Below are 12,943 nucleotides of genomic sequence, written 5' to 3'. Positions count from 1 at the left end.
AGCTAAAGTCGATTGTGAAGACTTGTGCAAGACTGACGCAAAAGCCAGCACTAAACCTAATACTACATAACGACTTCGAATACGGAATACTGCCAACGAAATTGGTACGGCTTAAGCCCATTAAGCAGCGCTTTCAAAAAGCACATCTCCCAACCCAACAGCACTGGTACTTACTAAGCATGATATTCACGAAGGCCAGACATATCGAGCCATATGCTATTTATGGCTGCTCTGGAAATTGCACGTACCAGATCGCTACAAGCCACTAAAAGGTATTGCCGAGTTTGTGGTGCATTCGTCAACAGTGTGGATTACTTATTGTGCATGGGCAGCAGTGGACGCAACACGCTCATCGTGCAAGGCAAGTAAGAGTCCTTTCCTCGCTCTGACATCTCCTCCTAGCCGCTCAGCCCAATAGACTCCAAACACTTCCTCGAAGTCCCTCTTCTCGTCTTCAATCGATTCGACCGCTGGAAGCAGTGGCGCTGTGAGGCCGTGAGCTGCTGCACGAATTTCCTTGAGGATCCAAGCGGCTGATTGTTCCGCAACGTGTCCTTGGTCATTCAGCCACAGTCCAAGCAGGCGCAATGCGTTCTTTGCCTTTTCCGGTTCCTGCACACCTTTCGGGCCCAAAAGAAAGGCGCGAACAACGCCGCTGCCTAGCCGTCGCAAACCAATGACAGCGCCCAGTTTCGTCCCTGCTGATTCTGCTGGCGCGCGCTTCTTCGCTTCGGCTTGCGCCAGAGCTTCTGCGCCTGTCCTGGGCGGCTGGTCCTCGCTATCTGGATCGATGTACCTCTTTGTTCCTGCCAGCAAGGCTTTGATAAGTGTGGAGACGATGCGAGTCCGGAGGGACGGGTAGCTTGCCGAGTGTTGAGAAACTATGAAAGCCAGCAGTGCGCCAGCATGAGCGCGTAGCTGGTAGCTGTTTGAACCTGAGCGCTTTGCTGGCGTTGAGGCTTTGGTACATGTTTCCAGAAATGGATCTTGCACACTCAGCATGGGCCCCAACGACGCCGTCAAAAGAACACTGAGGATGCTTGGCATGACTTGGTGGAGCTAGAAGCGGAAGAGACTCTCAGCGAGGTCCTTTATCACGTCATTCTGTGGCTGTACTCACATATGGCTCAATGTGAATGTGAGAATTGACCAGCAGAGCATGAACGACCATCATCATTTGTCCAAGCAGGTTTTCGTCGAGAAGTCCAAAGCTGATCCTCTCTCCCACCCATTGAACTAGGTATGGGACAATTTGATGTAGACCCGGGTCGCCTCGTAAGCTGGCGAGTGCAGCGTCGCGAACCGTGTTACCGGTACTTTTGGCTGTGAATGCAGCCAATGTCTTGGAAGGCACTGTAATTCCATTGGCGGACGCCTTGCGGGTCCTGGAAGGTCGCATTTCTTGTTGATTGGCGGCCGATGCCATCGACGTGTCCCGATCGTTGTCGATTGCTGAAGGTTCGGCCTCTCCATAGGCATCCGCATCCGCGTCTGCTTCATCATCCGCATCTGTATCTCCGCTTTCAGTGTCTGCGGAAGATGGTGGAGTAAGTATTGCAGTCGTAAGACGCTCGTAATAGAGCTGAAGCTCGCGCGAAAGGACATGCTTGATCAGAGGTTTGACTATCACATTCTGTCCTGCTGTTGAGGCTCCTGCACCTGGTGTTATTGGAGTCATGGGTACCACCCTAGCAGAATTGGCTTTTGCAGCCAGCGGAACGACAAGAGACGCAGAGTCACCGTTCAAAGCAGCCGTTGCCGCTGCAGCGGAAGGCGGGTCGCTGGCCTGCCCAAGTTCGACCGGGCTCGGATTTTGTGGGACAGCTGGTTGAATGCCTTCAACCGCCAGCCAATGCGCCGACCACCCTACCCCCTTGCCCAATGTCAGCGTTGGTCCTGTGGAGAGGACCTTTTCAAAATCGATTTCTTCGTCCTCGATGTAGTAGATCGGCCCGCTTGGCGTCTGCACTTTTCTGAAGGATGGACCAGCGAGCGAAGCGGCTGTAGATGGGTGAGATGAACGCCCACTGGACGAAGGGAAGTAGCCATACAGAGGCTGCAAGAACAGGGAGTGGGTGTCGGCAACAAAGCCATGAGCGGCGAGCCTTTCCTTAACTCACCTCTATATTCTTTGCTCGTAACGCAGCATCAATATCACTTGTCCTTAACTGCGATCTTTTCGCGTGTCGCATGTACTTGCTTGCATCTTGAAGCACTTCTCGTATCCGGTACTCTACATCGCTGGCTAGCGCTGCCGCAACGTTGTCTCGGAGACTAGTCAGGCCGAGTTGCTCCGCGACGTCCTTGATGCTGTCCTTCGGATAGATACTGGGCGGGATGCTTATAAGGCCGCTGCTTGTTCCCCCAATTGCAAAAGCCCCTGTTCCAAGGCCCGATGCTGACATTGCACCCCCAGCTGCTACTGTGCTGCTTGAACCCAGGCCAACAGATGCTGCGAGCGGCGCTTCGGAGCCACTTCGATTACCGCTAGCTGCCTTTGGTGCCATGTTAGACCTTTCGCGTTTTTTTCTCTTTCGAAGGGAACTTTAGGTTGCGCAGCGTGGTGCTATAAGGCTGTAAATAGCCGCACGCGATTGTGATGCTAGATGAGCGACTGTTATGCGCGGATGAAGCTTTAGTTGGTGCATTGCTGACTAAGTGAAAGTTGCAGTGATTATATACTCCGTTTCCATTGTGATTCGCATGCGCATCTCATCTGGCTCATCAAGATCTCAGCCGCTTTCCGCCAATACCCAGATTGCGTACTTGACCTAAGACCGTTCTGCACATACATTTCGGCAACATGTCTTCAACCAACGTCATACGCAAGCTTTGATTTCCATCTTGGTCTTTTATCCTTACGGGACTTGGCATCTATTTTGCGGACGGAAAGCGGGCTGAACCCCTGCGGCTCAATCGTTGCTACGAGATCGCCAGAGCTTGAAGAAATGCTCAGAGGCGCTCAAGAAAGGTCGGCGTCGAGCTTCTTCCTGGGCTCCTTGCGCCAATTACATTTGCAAGCGCTCACACGACCACACATCTTCCGTGTAACCGATCAGGCGAATAAAAAGAACAGCAACAAATCGATTTTCCCCCTTGAGCCGAATTATGGAATACTTCAGACATGCGTTCAAGATTGGTCCCAAGTGCGTAGCTTCAGCACCTCAGGTCGGCGCCGAGCGGTCATTACAAATTCCGGTAGTGCTGTGGGCCGCCTTATGGAAAGGGAATTGAAAGCAAAACGAGAGCGGGTGGAAACACTCCCGTTCTTGGTGCCTAGTAGTGTCGCAATATCGCTTCTTCGAGCTGCAGCTGTGCAAGGCTTCTTCGATGAGGAAGCACCGTCGGTCGCGTTCTTCCCACGAGTGTTGTATACACTACTCAGAATCCTTCCATTCCGCATATTCCAAAGGAAGTTCGAAGAGGAGATTGTCAAGTTGGAGAAGATTACTTCGTTTTTTGCACCAATATGGATTATCGATGCGATTGTCAAAGTGAAAGCAAAAGGAAGCAAGGGGACAGCGGAGACAACGTGTGAGTCAAACATGTGCTTTCAAGTGTAGTGTGTACCTTGCTGATAGGAATATCTGCACGACAGTTGTGTTCGAACATTCGCGTATGCCAGCACATGCATGGAAAGATATCGACTTGATGCCATTGACAGCGATCAACGAAGACTTTTTGTTCGCCACTGCCGCTCGTGCAGGGGAATCAGAGGAGACTGCTCGGAACCATTCTCACTACGAGCTTTTCGACCCGGATATACATCTGAAGCCCAAAGGTATTGCGCTTGCCTCTGGGGCAGCACTCGAACTGCCTTTTGCAGTGTCTCCTTTGCATTTACCGAGTTTGCTCAAGAACGCAAGTCTCCAAGCACTCACGATTTCCGTGGCCACGCCAACCCTCAATCAACCAGTTATGAAAGTGCCATTGCCGCTCACCCAAGGAAAGAAATACGCCATGGTTGCAACTTTTCCGAAGGATCTTGGCGAAATCGAGCAGGATGCTGATGGCGAGAAGATTCGCTTCGACGCTGCTTCGCTGGAGGTTGAAATGATGGCGGCATACCCCATTCAGCTCCCAATACACATGGCAGAGTGGAGCTACAAAGACCAGGACGGCGAGAAGCAGAGCTTCTTGATTGCTATGAATGCACACGACATTACCGGGTTACAAATTTGTCGCTCTGACAAGACGCGCAAGTGGCTCGTTTCGACCGTAAAAGCCGGCCCAGCCCAGCTGAAGGGTGTGGATTTCTTCCCCGAGCCACCTTTTGATGTTCTCAAAAATGAGAACGAGCAGGCTGCTATTGATGGAGAGGTGAAAGAGGGGCTCAAGGGAAACAATGGCGATGATCCAGGCTGCACAGAGAACCAATTAAAGCACATAATGCTGAAGAAGATCATCGATATGACAGGCTCGCTCGGCTTGACGGGCTTCAATGCCCTGCTCAAGGCCAGCAAGCTGCTTGAGTCTGCTAATTGGAATTCTGTCAAACGTCTTGAGCGGGAGGGCTGGCAAAATCGCGTCGCAACTATGATCAAGACCCAGTCTGACAGTGCGGAGAGCGTCCCCACCATGGCACCGAACGGTAGCCACATCGACTGGTGCTCGCCGCATGTGCAACGCTACTCACACAATTCTTGGCCAAATCGCGTCTACAGTAGGGCTGTTTTGCGTCACCTGGATCAGCGGCGAATCATGATTGGGATGGAGCAGAGCAGCGGCGCAGGCTCAGAAAAATTCTGGATACGGGAGGAGACGCCAGTTGGCAAGAGTAGGTGCCGTGCACTAGCTCATCGAATACAAAAGGAGCAAATGCTGACCATTCCTTATCCTTTATAGAGACCGGAGCGGTGATGTCCGTCAAGCAACATCTAGTCAAGTCGCTTGCAAATCGTGACTCTAAGATGCCTATTTGGCTGAGAAAGCTGAAAAACAAGGGTGGATAGTTGCTAGTGTATTATTGCAGCCTCGCGTTCATCACGCTATTTATGCATGTACTGTTGCGAGAATGTCCGCCTCGTCCGGAATGACTATTGCTAAGCTTATCTTCTGTGGCGGAGGGATGTTTGCCGAGCGTTATTAGTATTGGAGGAAGGCTGCCCACCGAAGAACTCGCTATGAGACGCCTCGCGATCGCCGGACCGAAGAGCCATTGGGAATCGCATGACCGTGCTGACGATACGTGAGACTCGCCGCGCGCATTTGGATGTGCAGAGGGTTCGGCAGGGCCAGAAAGGTTGGTGGGGATATGGTTGCCTTCGTCCATTGTGCGGCTGGCGGCATGCGTTTGGATTGCTACGCTGATCTAGAGGAGCCGTATAGTGAGTCCAAGTGGACAGATGATATGTCCTTCACCGCCTCGTATCATGCACATGGAGATGCTATGTGAGCCTGGAAAGGTATGCTGCGGTTAATTGAACGTCAGGAGGCGCCACGGAGCTTGTCAATTTCGTCCTTGACTAGCGTTTGCGCTATCTTCAGAAGATTCTCATCTTGCTTGAATTTGGCCAGCTCGGCTCGAAGTTTCTCGTGAGCTTGTACGGCTTCGGTTTCTCGGGCATGCAGAGCCTTGCGCAGCTCCTCCGATGTCAACACTGGCTCGCTGCTCGAAGAAGTCATTGGCAACTGGAGAGCAACACGATTTCCGCCCGTCGTGGCTGGGAGCTGAACCAAGCGTCCACTTTAAGATCATTAGACAGCCGAACGCGGGAGGCGCTCTGCGTCAGGAGAGGAACTTTAGCAGCAAGGCTGAAGCGCTGTAGTCGCATGAATGGTCAGGAGCTCGAACATCGAGAACATCTGAATATGAAAGTGCAACGTTCACAACGGGATCAATCTAAAAAAAGTGGGCCCCTTCGATAGTACCTTACACACTTGCAAGGCCCTATGGCCCCGAAAGCGAGATTTGAGCGAGCGACCGAAACCACTATGTAACAATTTCAAAACTTGAGTATCAACCGCCAACCGGGCAGGGGTACCTTTCTTGATCGCTTCGCCGTCGCTTGAACCTCCATCAATCTTTCGCGAACGTCTCGCCTTCAAGTCTCGCCACTTCACTCATCTGCTTGGCTGTTTGGACATTGTGCCTCAATCTCTTGACGCACAGGAAACCATTGGCTGCTGTTCTCCGGAGTGCCCAACTATTCGTGTGACACTCGCTTTCGAAACTTGAAGGGCGCATCATGATCTGTTCCAGGTTCCCAAGAGCGGCGGGCCTGCCTCAAGCGCCATGCGTGAGCAGCTGCGCCAAGATGAATAGCGTACGCAACCTGTCTTTTCCAGCCCCTTTTCACCGTAAGTTCTCAGCAATGCGCAGGATTTCTGCGATTGTTCTGTGACTGACCTGCATTCGTCTCACCTCGACGGCTCTTGGGCTCGACAGGGCGCTTCACAAGCTCTAACCCTGCGGCGAGAAAGCGTTTAATCTCCCTAGGGCAGCGGTTCGGGGCTTTGGCAGCGGGGGGGCTAGCCCTAGCCGCCGCTCTTGCGACTCTGCAATCGAATAGTAATAGTGCGTTGCAATGCGAGCAGTCTGCAATGGATGCGTGGAAATCTTCAAAGGTGAACGAAGTTGGACCTATTACCCAATCCATTCACCTACACTCAATCACTACTTTTTGTGAATGTAGCCTTCCATCCCCGACATCTCTCACCTGGACCCGAAAGTCATCGAGGACACGCAAAAACCAATGAGACAGCGGATGGAAACATACGTCAAGCTCCTCCAGCACCGAATAGTCACAGCACTCGCGGCTGAAGAGCAGGCGGAGACATTCTTGGTCGACGCATGGCTTCGTAAGCAAGGAGGGGAAGGTATCTCATGTGTGTTGCAAAATGGCAAAACATTCGACAAGGCTGGCGTGAACATTAGCGTCGTACACGGCATTCTACCTCCGGCAGCTATTGCGCAAATGTCAGCTGACCATGGTAATCTGGTTCAGAAAACAGGGTATATGTTGGACGGACCTGATGCTGAGGTGTCTGGGCTACCTTTCTACGCTGCTGGTCTGTCGCTGGTCGTGCACCCGCACAATCCATTCGCCCCGACCGTCCACTTTAACTACCGCTACTTTGAGCTGACACATCCACCGACACTTAAGGATGGCTCGCCAAATCCGCGCTACGAGGAAGCAAAAAAGACTACAGGTGGAGCGACAGAACCTGTGGCCTGGTGGTTTGGCGGAGGTACAGATCTGACGCCAACCTACCTATTCGATGATGACGCCAAGCACTTTCATCATACGCTGAAAGCTGCAGCCGACCGTCACGATACTGCTTTCTACCCGGCTTGGAAGAAGTGGTGCGACAAGTACTTTTGGATCAAACATCGCAATGAAGCACGCGGGATTGGTGGCATCTTCTTCGACGACCTCACTTTGCCTACGTACGCGGCTCAGCGTGACAGCTATATTCCTTTGTCCGATGGTGATAAGGCGACTCGCCCGTTGTCATCATCCAATGCGCATGATCAAGAGTCGCTCTTTGCCACCATCCGCAGTCTAGGTGACGCGTTCATTCCCGCCTACCTTCCAGTCTTGCAAAGGCGCAAGACCACTCCCTTTGACGAAGCACACGCTGCCTGGCAGGCGATCAGAAGAGGGCGGTATGTCGAATTCAATCTCGTCTATGACCGAGGGACCAAGTTTGGCCTGCAGACCCCTGGTGCCAGACTAGAGAGTATTCTGATGAGCCTTCCGCTCAAAGCACGGTGGGAGTACATGGAGCGATGGAGCGGGGCAGAGACCGACATGCCACGAGGAGCAAAAGACGAAGGGAAGCATGAAAAGGTGACCATGGAAATCCTTAGGCATCCCAAGGACTGGGTGTGATTGGTTCAATGCATACTATTAAAATGCTTTTTCGAAGCAGCTCCAAACGATTGACTTCACCAAGCGCACACAGCCTCTCAAATTCCATATTTAGGCGGAAACTCAGCACCATCATGCAGCTTGTTCGATATACAGGGTGGTGTCCCGACGTATAGGGGTATGAGAAAGTAGTGTACTGCACACTCAGGAGATGGGGGCATGTTTCATTTGGTGGTCCGTCTTGGGTACCTTGATGAGCACGCTCTCGGCTCATGCTAGATCTTGAATGGTAGTATCAATGCTGTGCAGACTTCAGCAAAGAAAATTTTCTTACTTTCGGGAAATCGAAGTGCTGACAATGCCAAATTTGCCACACTGCCTTATTATCTTGTTCGACCCAGGGAACAGAATTGGCTTGACATCGATGACGCACTAAATTGCTGATTGTTCCCCGGTCCTCCTAATTCATCAACCTGAGTGCAGTTTCTTTCGGCCTCATTACGCATGGCGATCCAGCATGGACTCGCTGATTGAAAAGGAGTGCGGCTTTGAGCGACCGTATAAATAACGCTCTTGAGTGCTAGTCAATCCCGATATTCCCCTCACTTCGCTGCAGAGTGCTTGGCTGGCTGTACTGATCCATTGCTCAGGGCAGAAACAACGTCGATCGCCCACCATGAAAGTGATTGAAAAGCTCAAGAAGGGCGCAAAGAAAGCTGAAACGGCCTCCTGGCGTGGGTTGGCACCCGTCGGCAATTGGGCCAACAAGCAGTCTCGTCGTGTCGGTGGTTCAGAATTTTGGCCAGTCGGTTTGGATAAGGAGTGCGAAAAGGCCGGAAACATTTTGCGCAGCTTTGCACTCGACAGTGCGAGCATGATACTTCCAGAAGGCGGAAAAAAGAGCAGCAGTGACGACGCCAGTGCAACGAACAAACGTAAGCAGAAAAATGAGCGGGCAACTCGCCAAGTCCCCGCCGCCGTGCTTCATCAAGCCAGGGGCGTTGCAATCTTCACAGTCTTCCGCACGGGCTTTGGATTCTCCGGAGCTGGCGGCTCAGGCGTTGTCGTCTCCCGTCTGCCGAATGGCTCATGGAGCGGCCCTAGCGGCTTGCTGATCCATACGGCTGGCGTCGGATATACCATCGGACTGGACGTGTACGATGTCGTTCTGGTGCTTAGGACTGAGGATGCCGTTAAAGCGTTTGCACATCCTAGAGTAAGCGTCGGCGCTGACTTTGCAATCACCGCTGGGCCTATTGGAAGTGCTGCGCAGCTTGATGTCGGCGTGACGGACAAATCCAAACCAGTATTTTCATATGGTAAGGAGATAGTGCGGCTTGGAAAAGAATCGCTGTTTTGAAGTGGGACATATCTGATCACAGTCAAAAGCAAAGGCATGTATGCCGGCGTTGCCATAGAAGGCACGATCATTCTCAAGGTGAGCTTGAGCACTCCCAGCTTTGCGCCTATACTTTGCCTAAACCTCAACGTTACACTGCCCTGACAGAGAGACGACGAGAACCGCCGCTTCTACAATGCTGACGTTTCAGCGACCCAAATTCTGTCAGGCGACGGTAGGACGTTCCCTCCTCCCACAGGCGCAAGGCCCTTGCTTGCAACACTCTATTCCGCTGAGGGAAAAATCGAGGTGATGGGCACTACCGATATTCCGAGCGGCAAGACCACTGACGACCTCAGAGACTTTGACGAGGACCAAAAGCTGTTAACTGCAAACACTTCTGTGGCGAGGGGGTCAGTTGCTACGGATGTTCCGATAGGCGGCGTGCTGAATAGTGAAGGCAAACGCCGCTTGCCACCAATGCCAGCTGCTTTAGACGCTGAAGCTGCGATTGCAGCATCCTCGTCGACCGCAAGGGCAGCGCCTTTTGTTCCTTCTATAGGGCCGCCGCAGAGCGCGGATGAAGCCTTGGCCCTGCCTCCTTCCTATACCTGAGTCTTAGTATGCAGACACCAACTTTGTCGCAGGCGATTTAAATGATGCTCCACCGCAGCGATGCGACCATACCTAACGTTGAGTAACGTGCGGAAGCGGAAAATGCAAGGCTGAAGGAACACAACGAAAGGCTAGAATGATGACGACTTAGGTTGTGAAATCCGAGTTGTTGTAAGGTGCATATTGCCAACATATGTCGTGCTGCTTTGTGTTTTTGGTTTCATACCCCTGGGCAATACCACCTCTCGCCTGAGCTCATTACAGCACGATGCTATGAAACACCAGCCTTGGCATCTTGCTGCGATTACGACAAGAGCGTAGGCTATGGTACGTGCCGATGACCTTTGAACCAGAGATCAGATTGGGGAGATGGCATGATGCTGTCAGTCTGAATACGCTTTCCCATCTACAACCATTATTCGACGTGCCCCGCATGAGCATCAACCTGCGGCAGGCATGCTCATCATCAGACAGACGACGGGAAAAGGAGCTGCGGGTTTTTCATGAACGAGTTAGTCAACTTTGCTATCTTTTTTCGCCACAGCGGCGGCGTCACAGCGGCGGCGTAGTTAGTGTCTCATGTCTGGGTGCACTGAACCTGAAGATCGGGTGTTACGATGGTTTGAGCTTTCTCCTGATGCAGTCAATTGCTGATGATACAGGGAAGGCTGCGTCAAGTTAGCCACAGGATCGGCCATGCTTCAGAGGCAAGTGTGAGGGTTCCCTTGCGAATGATTGCATGTCTTGCAAAGCGCTGGGCGTTCGTTTATTGTGATTGCATGGCGGAGTCCCGTCATTTGACGAGCGTTCAGTCAGAGGCCCTGCACATGCATTTCCTACATCAGCTATACGCCAGCCACAAACGAGAAAGCGCACAAAGTTTCAAACATGACCAATGTGTTGACAGAGGCCGGCAGAAGTAATAATAAAACGACAGCGAAGAAAGCGCGAGTACTCGTGAAGTCCATCCACTTTCTCAGTCTTCAGCACTGTCAATGTGGCTTCGATTTAGATTAAGCGACAATTGCCGAGGTGAAATGAGATATGTGCAGAAGGCAGAGACAGAACACAGACGTAGGCTCAACAATAGTTATCCTCGGCCTACTCTCGCCGGACGCCATGGATTGTGCTGATGCCGATCTTTCAACTAGTTGAAATTAGGGATCCGCCGGGGTGTCTACGTTGCATTATGCTTTTGTATACCATTGTGTCCGTTTCATCTCTGCATACGGCCTATTGCCCATTGCCTTCTTCAGGATGTGTCGCTTATTAAGCCTCTTGTGGACGATAGTGTGCCACACTATCCTGGGACATCTCCATGGCTAAGCGTATGTACTGTCATGGCGGAATTCCGGAGTACAAGCATATGCCTAATTTGTCATGCTCTCTCGTCTTTTGGCCCTTGCGACGTGTCCGAATTTTGTCGAAACTCAGATGCTCAGTGGCTCCACAGGTCATACGAAATTCACTATGATCTGCATCGCTTCCTTTCGGCTGGCCTTTGAACACGGCCTGAAAGGTACAATGAAAGCAGTTCCTTTGGTTGGAATCGCCCTCTTCTTGGGTGTTCTTGTTTCAACCTCCCCGTCCAGTGCCTCAAACGAATCGAGAATATAAAAATGTACAAGCCATTCTTTCTTGATGACCTTCAGGGGCTCGCAGGCGATGATGCAGCTGATAACGACTTCAAACGTTGGTAACCAATGCTGCAACCCGCCCACTCTGGTCAAAACTGCACCGTCTTTATCCCGCCGAATACGAAGCAACATGCGGATAGATCTGTCATTGCATCAATGAAACAGGTCATCTTTCATGCAGCGTTGCTGAGTGTGAAGGAGCAGGCCATTGCGTGTGCTCACTTTCTAAAGGCGATCTCGCATGAGGTGCATGTCTTGCGGCCGCAACAGAATCCGGCAGGATTGATCGCGTTTTGATGGGCGGCCAAATAGTAGCAATGCAAGCTGCCGGATGCCATACCTCGCAAGCAGATCTGATCCTTACGGCCTCAGGGGTCCAGCACTGGGCGAGCAGCCAAGACGTAGCCACTCAAGTCAGCTCTCCGATGCGATCTCCGCATCTTCAGACAGGAGAGGCCCTTGGACAGTGAACTGCAGTTATCAAAGTGAGCACCTGTGCAGGGGCAGGTGGACACAAAGAGAGAGCATGTACATGTATTTTCCTACCTGCCTTTCGCACATCGTATTCGCCATTTACATGGTATGTTGTGTTCCGATGACAACTGCTTGAAGTAGATTGCATTTCAGAAAAGAGGGTTACAAGCGATTTCAATAACATTCCCATTTTCGGTTGTCGTCGTGTGAACCACGTGTAGGGTATCTTTGAATCCTATTGGCAAGGGACCTATGGCAATTATGGACGCCTTGAGACGTGGATACACATTGACAAACGCATCATTTCTTTTCCTGTGCTCATGTTCCGAATGGGTTACCCAGGTCTCGCATGCTGGGTAAAACCCTGATGCACAGTACTAGCTGTTTCAGGAAGATATTCGCTCTTGCTCCTCTGCTTGCACCGATGGAGACGGTAATTGAATATGTCTACCCTATTTAGGGCACTCAGAAGCCGTTATGCAAGGACATGTATTTAGCTACGTTCACATATATGCATCGAGTCCTCACGAGTGCCGCGATTAAACGTCTTGCCTTCAAGAACAAAATCTGGGGGCCGGTGGCTGATGAACTACTGAGTCCATGATGCATTTATTCTGTATTCTGTTGCCTTCGTTTCGTTCCCCGTGCAAGAAGCCCCGTTTTGGATGTTGACGGCGACAGCATTTTGGAATTGAGCAGCTGTGGATTGCCCTGTGTGTAGGCTTCCCTGCGAAAGCTTCGCAGGGGAATGAGCAGGCCAACCAAATGCTTTTCGTGTTTCTGGTTCCTGCGATCAGTGCAAACTGAGCTAAATGATTCACCGCCTCAGCTGCATCTCTAGCACAGACGTAGTACAAGATTCACGAGCGGAGAAGAACAGTCGCGTCATCGGTGCGGTCGTACCGTATCCTGTCATTCTCCCCATAGTGATTCCGCAATTTGCGCAGTCACCAATTGATTAGGCGAATCCGGCTTTGCCACGGATGCAGATGTCAACACTCTTCTCTTCTTTAGACTGGAGATGTCCTGAGAAGCAGTGGGGACAGTTCGCAGAACCAGACTCA

At 51.7% G+C, this 12,943-nt stretch overlaps 4 protein-coding genes across 4 annotated transcripts; 3 read left to right on the top strand and 1 right to left on the bottom strand.

Moving 5' to 3' along the window:
• Nucleotides 1-73: 73 nt before the first annotated feature.
• On the bottom strand, nt 74-2,614 carry K437DRAFT_246661 (uncharacterized protein). Its single transcript, XM_013387965.1, has 4 exons — nt 2,121-2,614; nt 1,121-2,056; nt 175-1,059; nt 74-89 (listed from the first exon to the last, which is right to left on the bottom strand). The coding sequence occupies exons 1-3, from the start codon at nt 2,505-2,507 to the stop codon at nt 316-318; spliced, it is 2,067 nt and encodes a 688-aa protein (XP_013243419.1). The 5' UTR covers nt 2,508-2,614; the 3' UTR covers nt 74-89; nt 175-315.
• Nucleotides 2,615-3,218: 604 nt separating this feature from the next.
• On the top strand, nt 3,219-4,952 carry K437DRAFT_268188 (uncharacterized protein; the record flags this gene model as incomplete). The annotated part of the gene is made up of 3 exons (XM_013387964.1): nt 3,219-3,534; nt 3,599-4,777; nt 4,846-4,952. The coding sequence occupies 3 exons, from the start codon at nt 3,219-3,221 to the stop codon at nt 4,950-4,952; spliced, it is 1,602 nt and encodes a 533-aa protein (XP_013243418.1).
• A 1,305-nt stretch (nt 4,953-6,257) lies between these two features.
• K437DRAFT_268187 (Coproporphyrinogen III oxidase) lies at nt 6,258-7,835 on the top strand (the record flags this gene model as incomplete). Its single annotated transcript, XM_013387963.1, has 3 exons — nt 6,258-6,300; nt 6,389-6,567; nt 6,636-7,835. 3 exons carry the CDS (start codon nt 6,258-6,260, stop codon nt 7,833-7,835), a joined length of 1,422 nt encoding a protein of 473 aa, XP_013243417.1.
• Nucleotides 7,836-8,490: 655 nt separating this feature from the next.
• Nucleotides 8,491-9,768, top strand: K437DRAFT_223760 (DUF500-domain-containing protein; the record flags this gene model as incomplete). The annotated part of the gene is made up of 3 exons (XM_013387962.1): nt 8,491-9,133; nt 9,197-9,252; nt 9,322-9,768. The coding sequence occupies 3 exons, from the start codon at nt 8,491-8,493 to the stop codon at nt 9,766-9,768; spliced, it is 1,146 nt and encodes a 381-aa protein (XP_013243416.1).
• Between the last annotated feature and the right edge of the window lie 3,175 nt (nt 9,769-12,943).

Source organism: Tilletiaria anomala, assembly GCF_000711695.1.
Source record: "Tilletiaria anomala UBC 951 chromosome Unknown K437scaffold_37, whole genome shotgun sequence".
NCBI classification, from domain to species: Eukaryota; Fungi; Basidiomycota; class Exobasidiomycetes; order Georgefischeriales; family Tilletiariaceae; genus Tilletiaria; species Tilletiaria anomala.
This window is presented reverse-complemented; position numbering and strand designations above follow the sequence as displayed.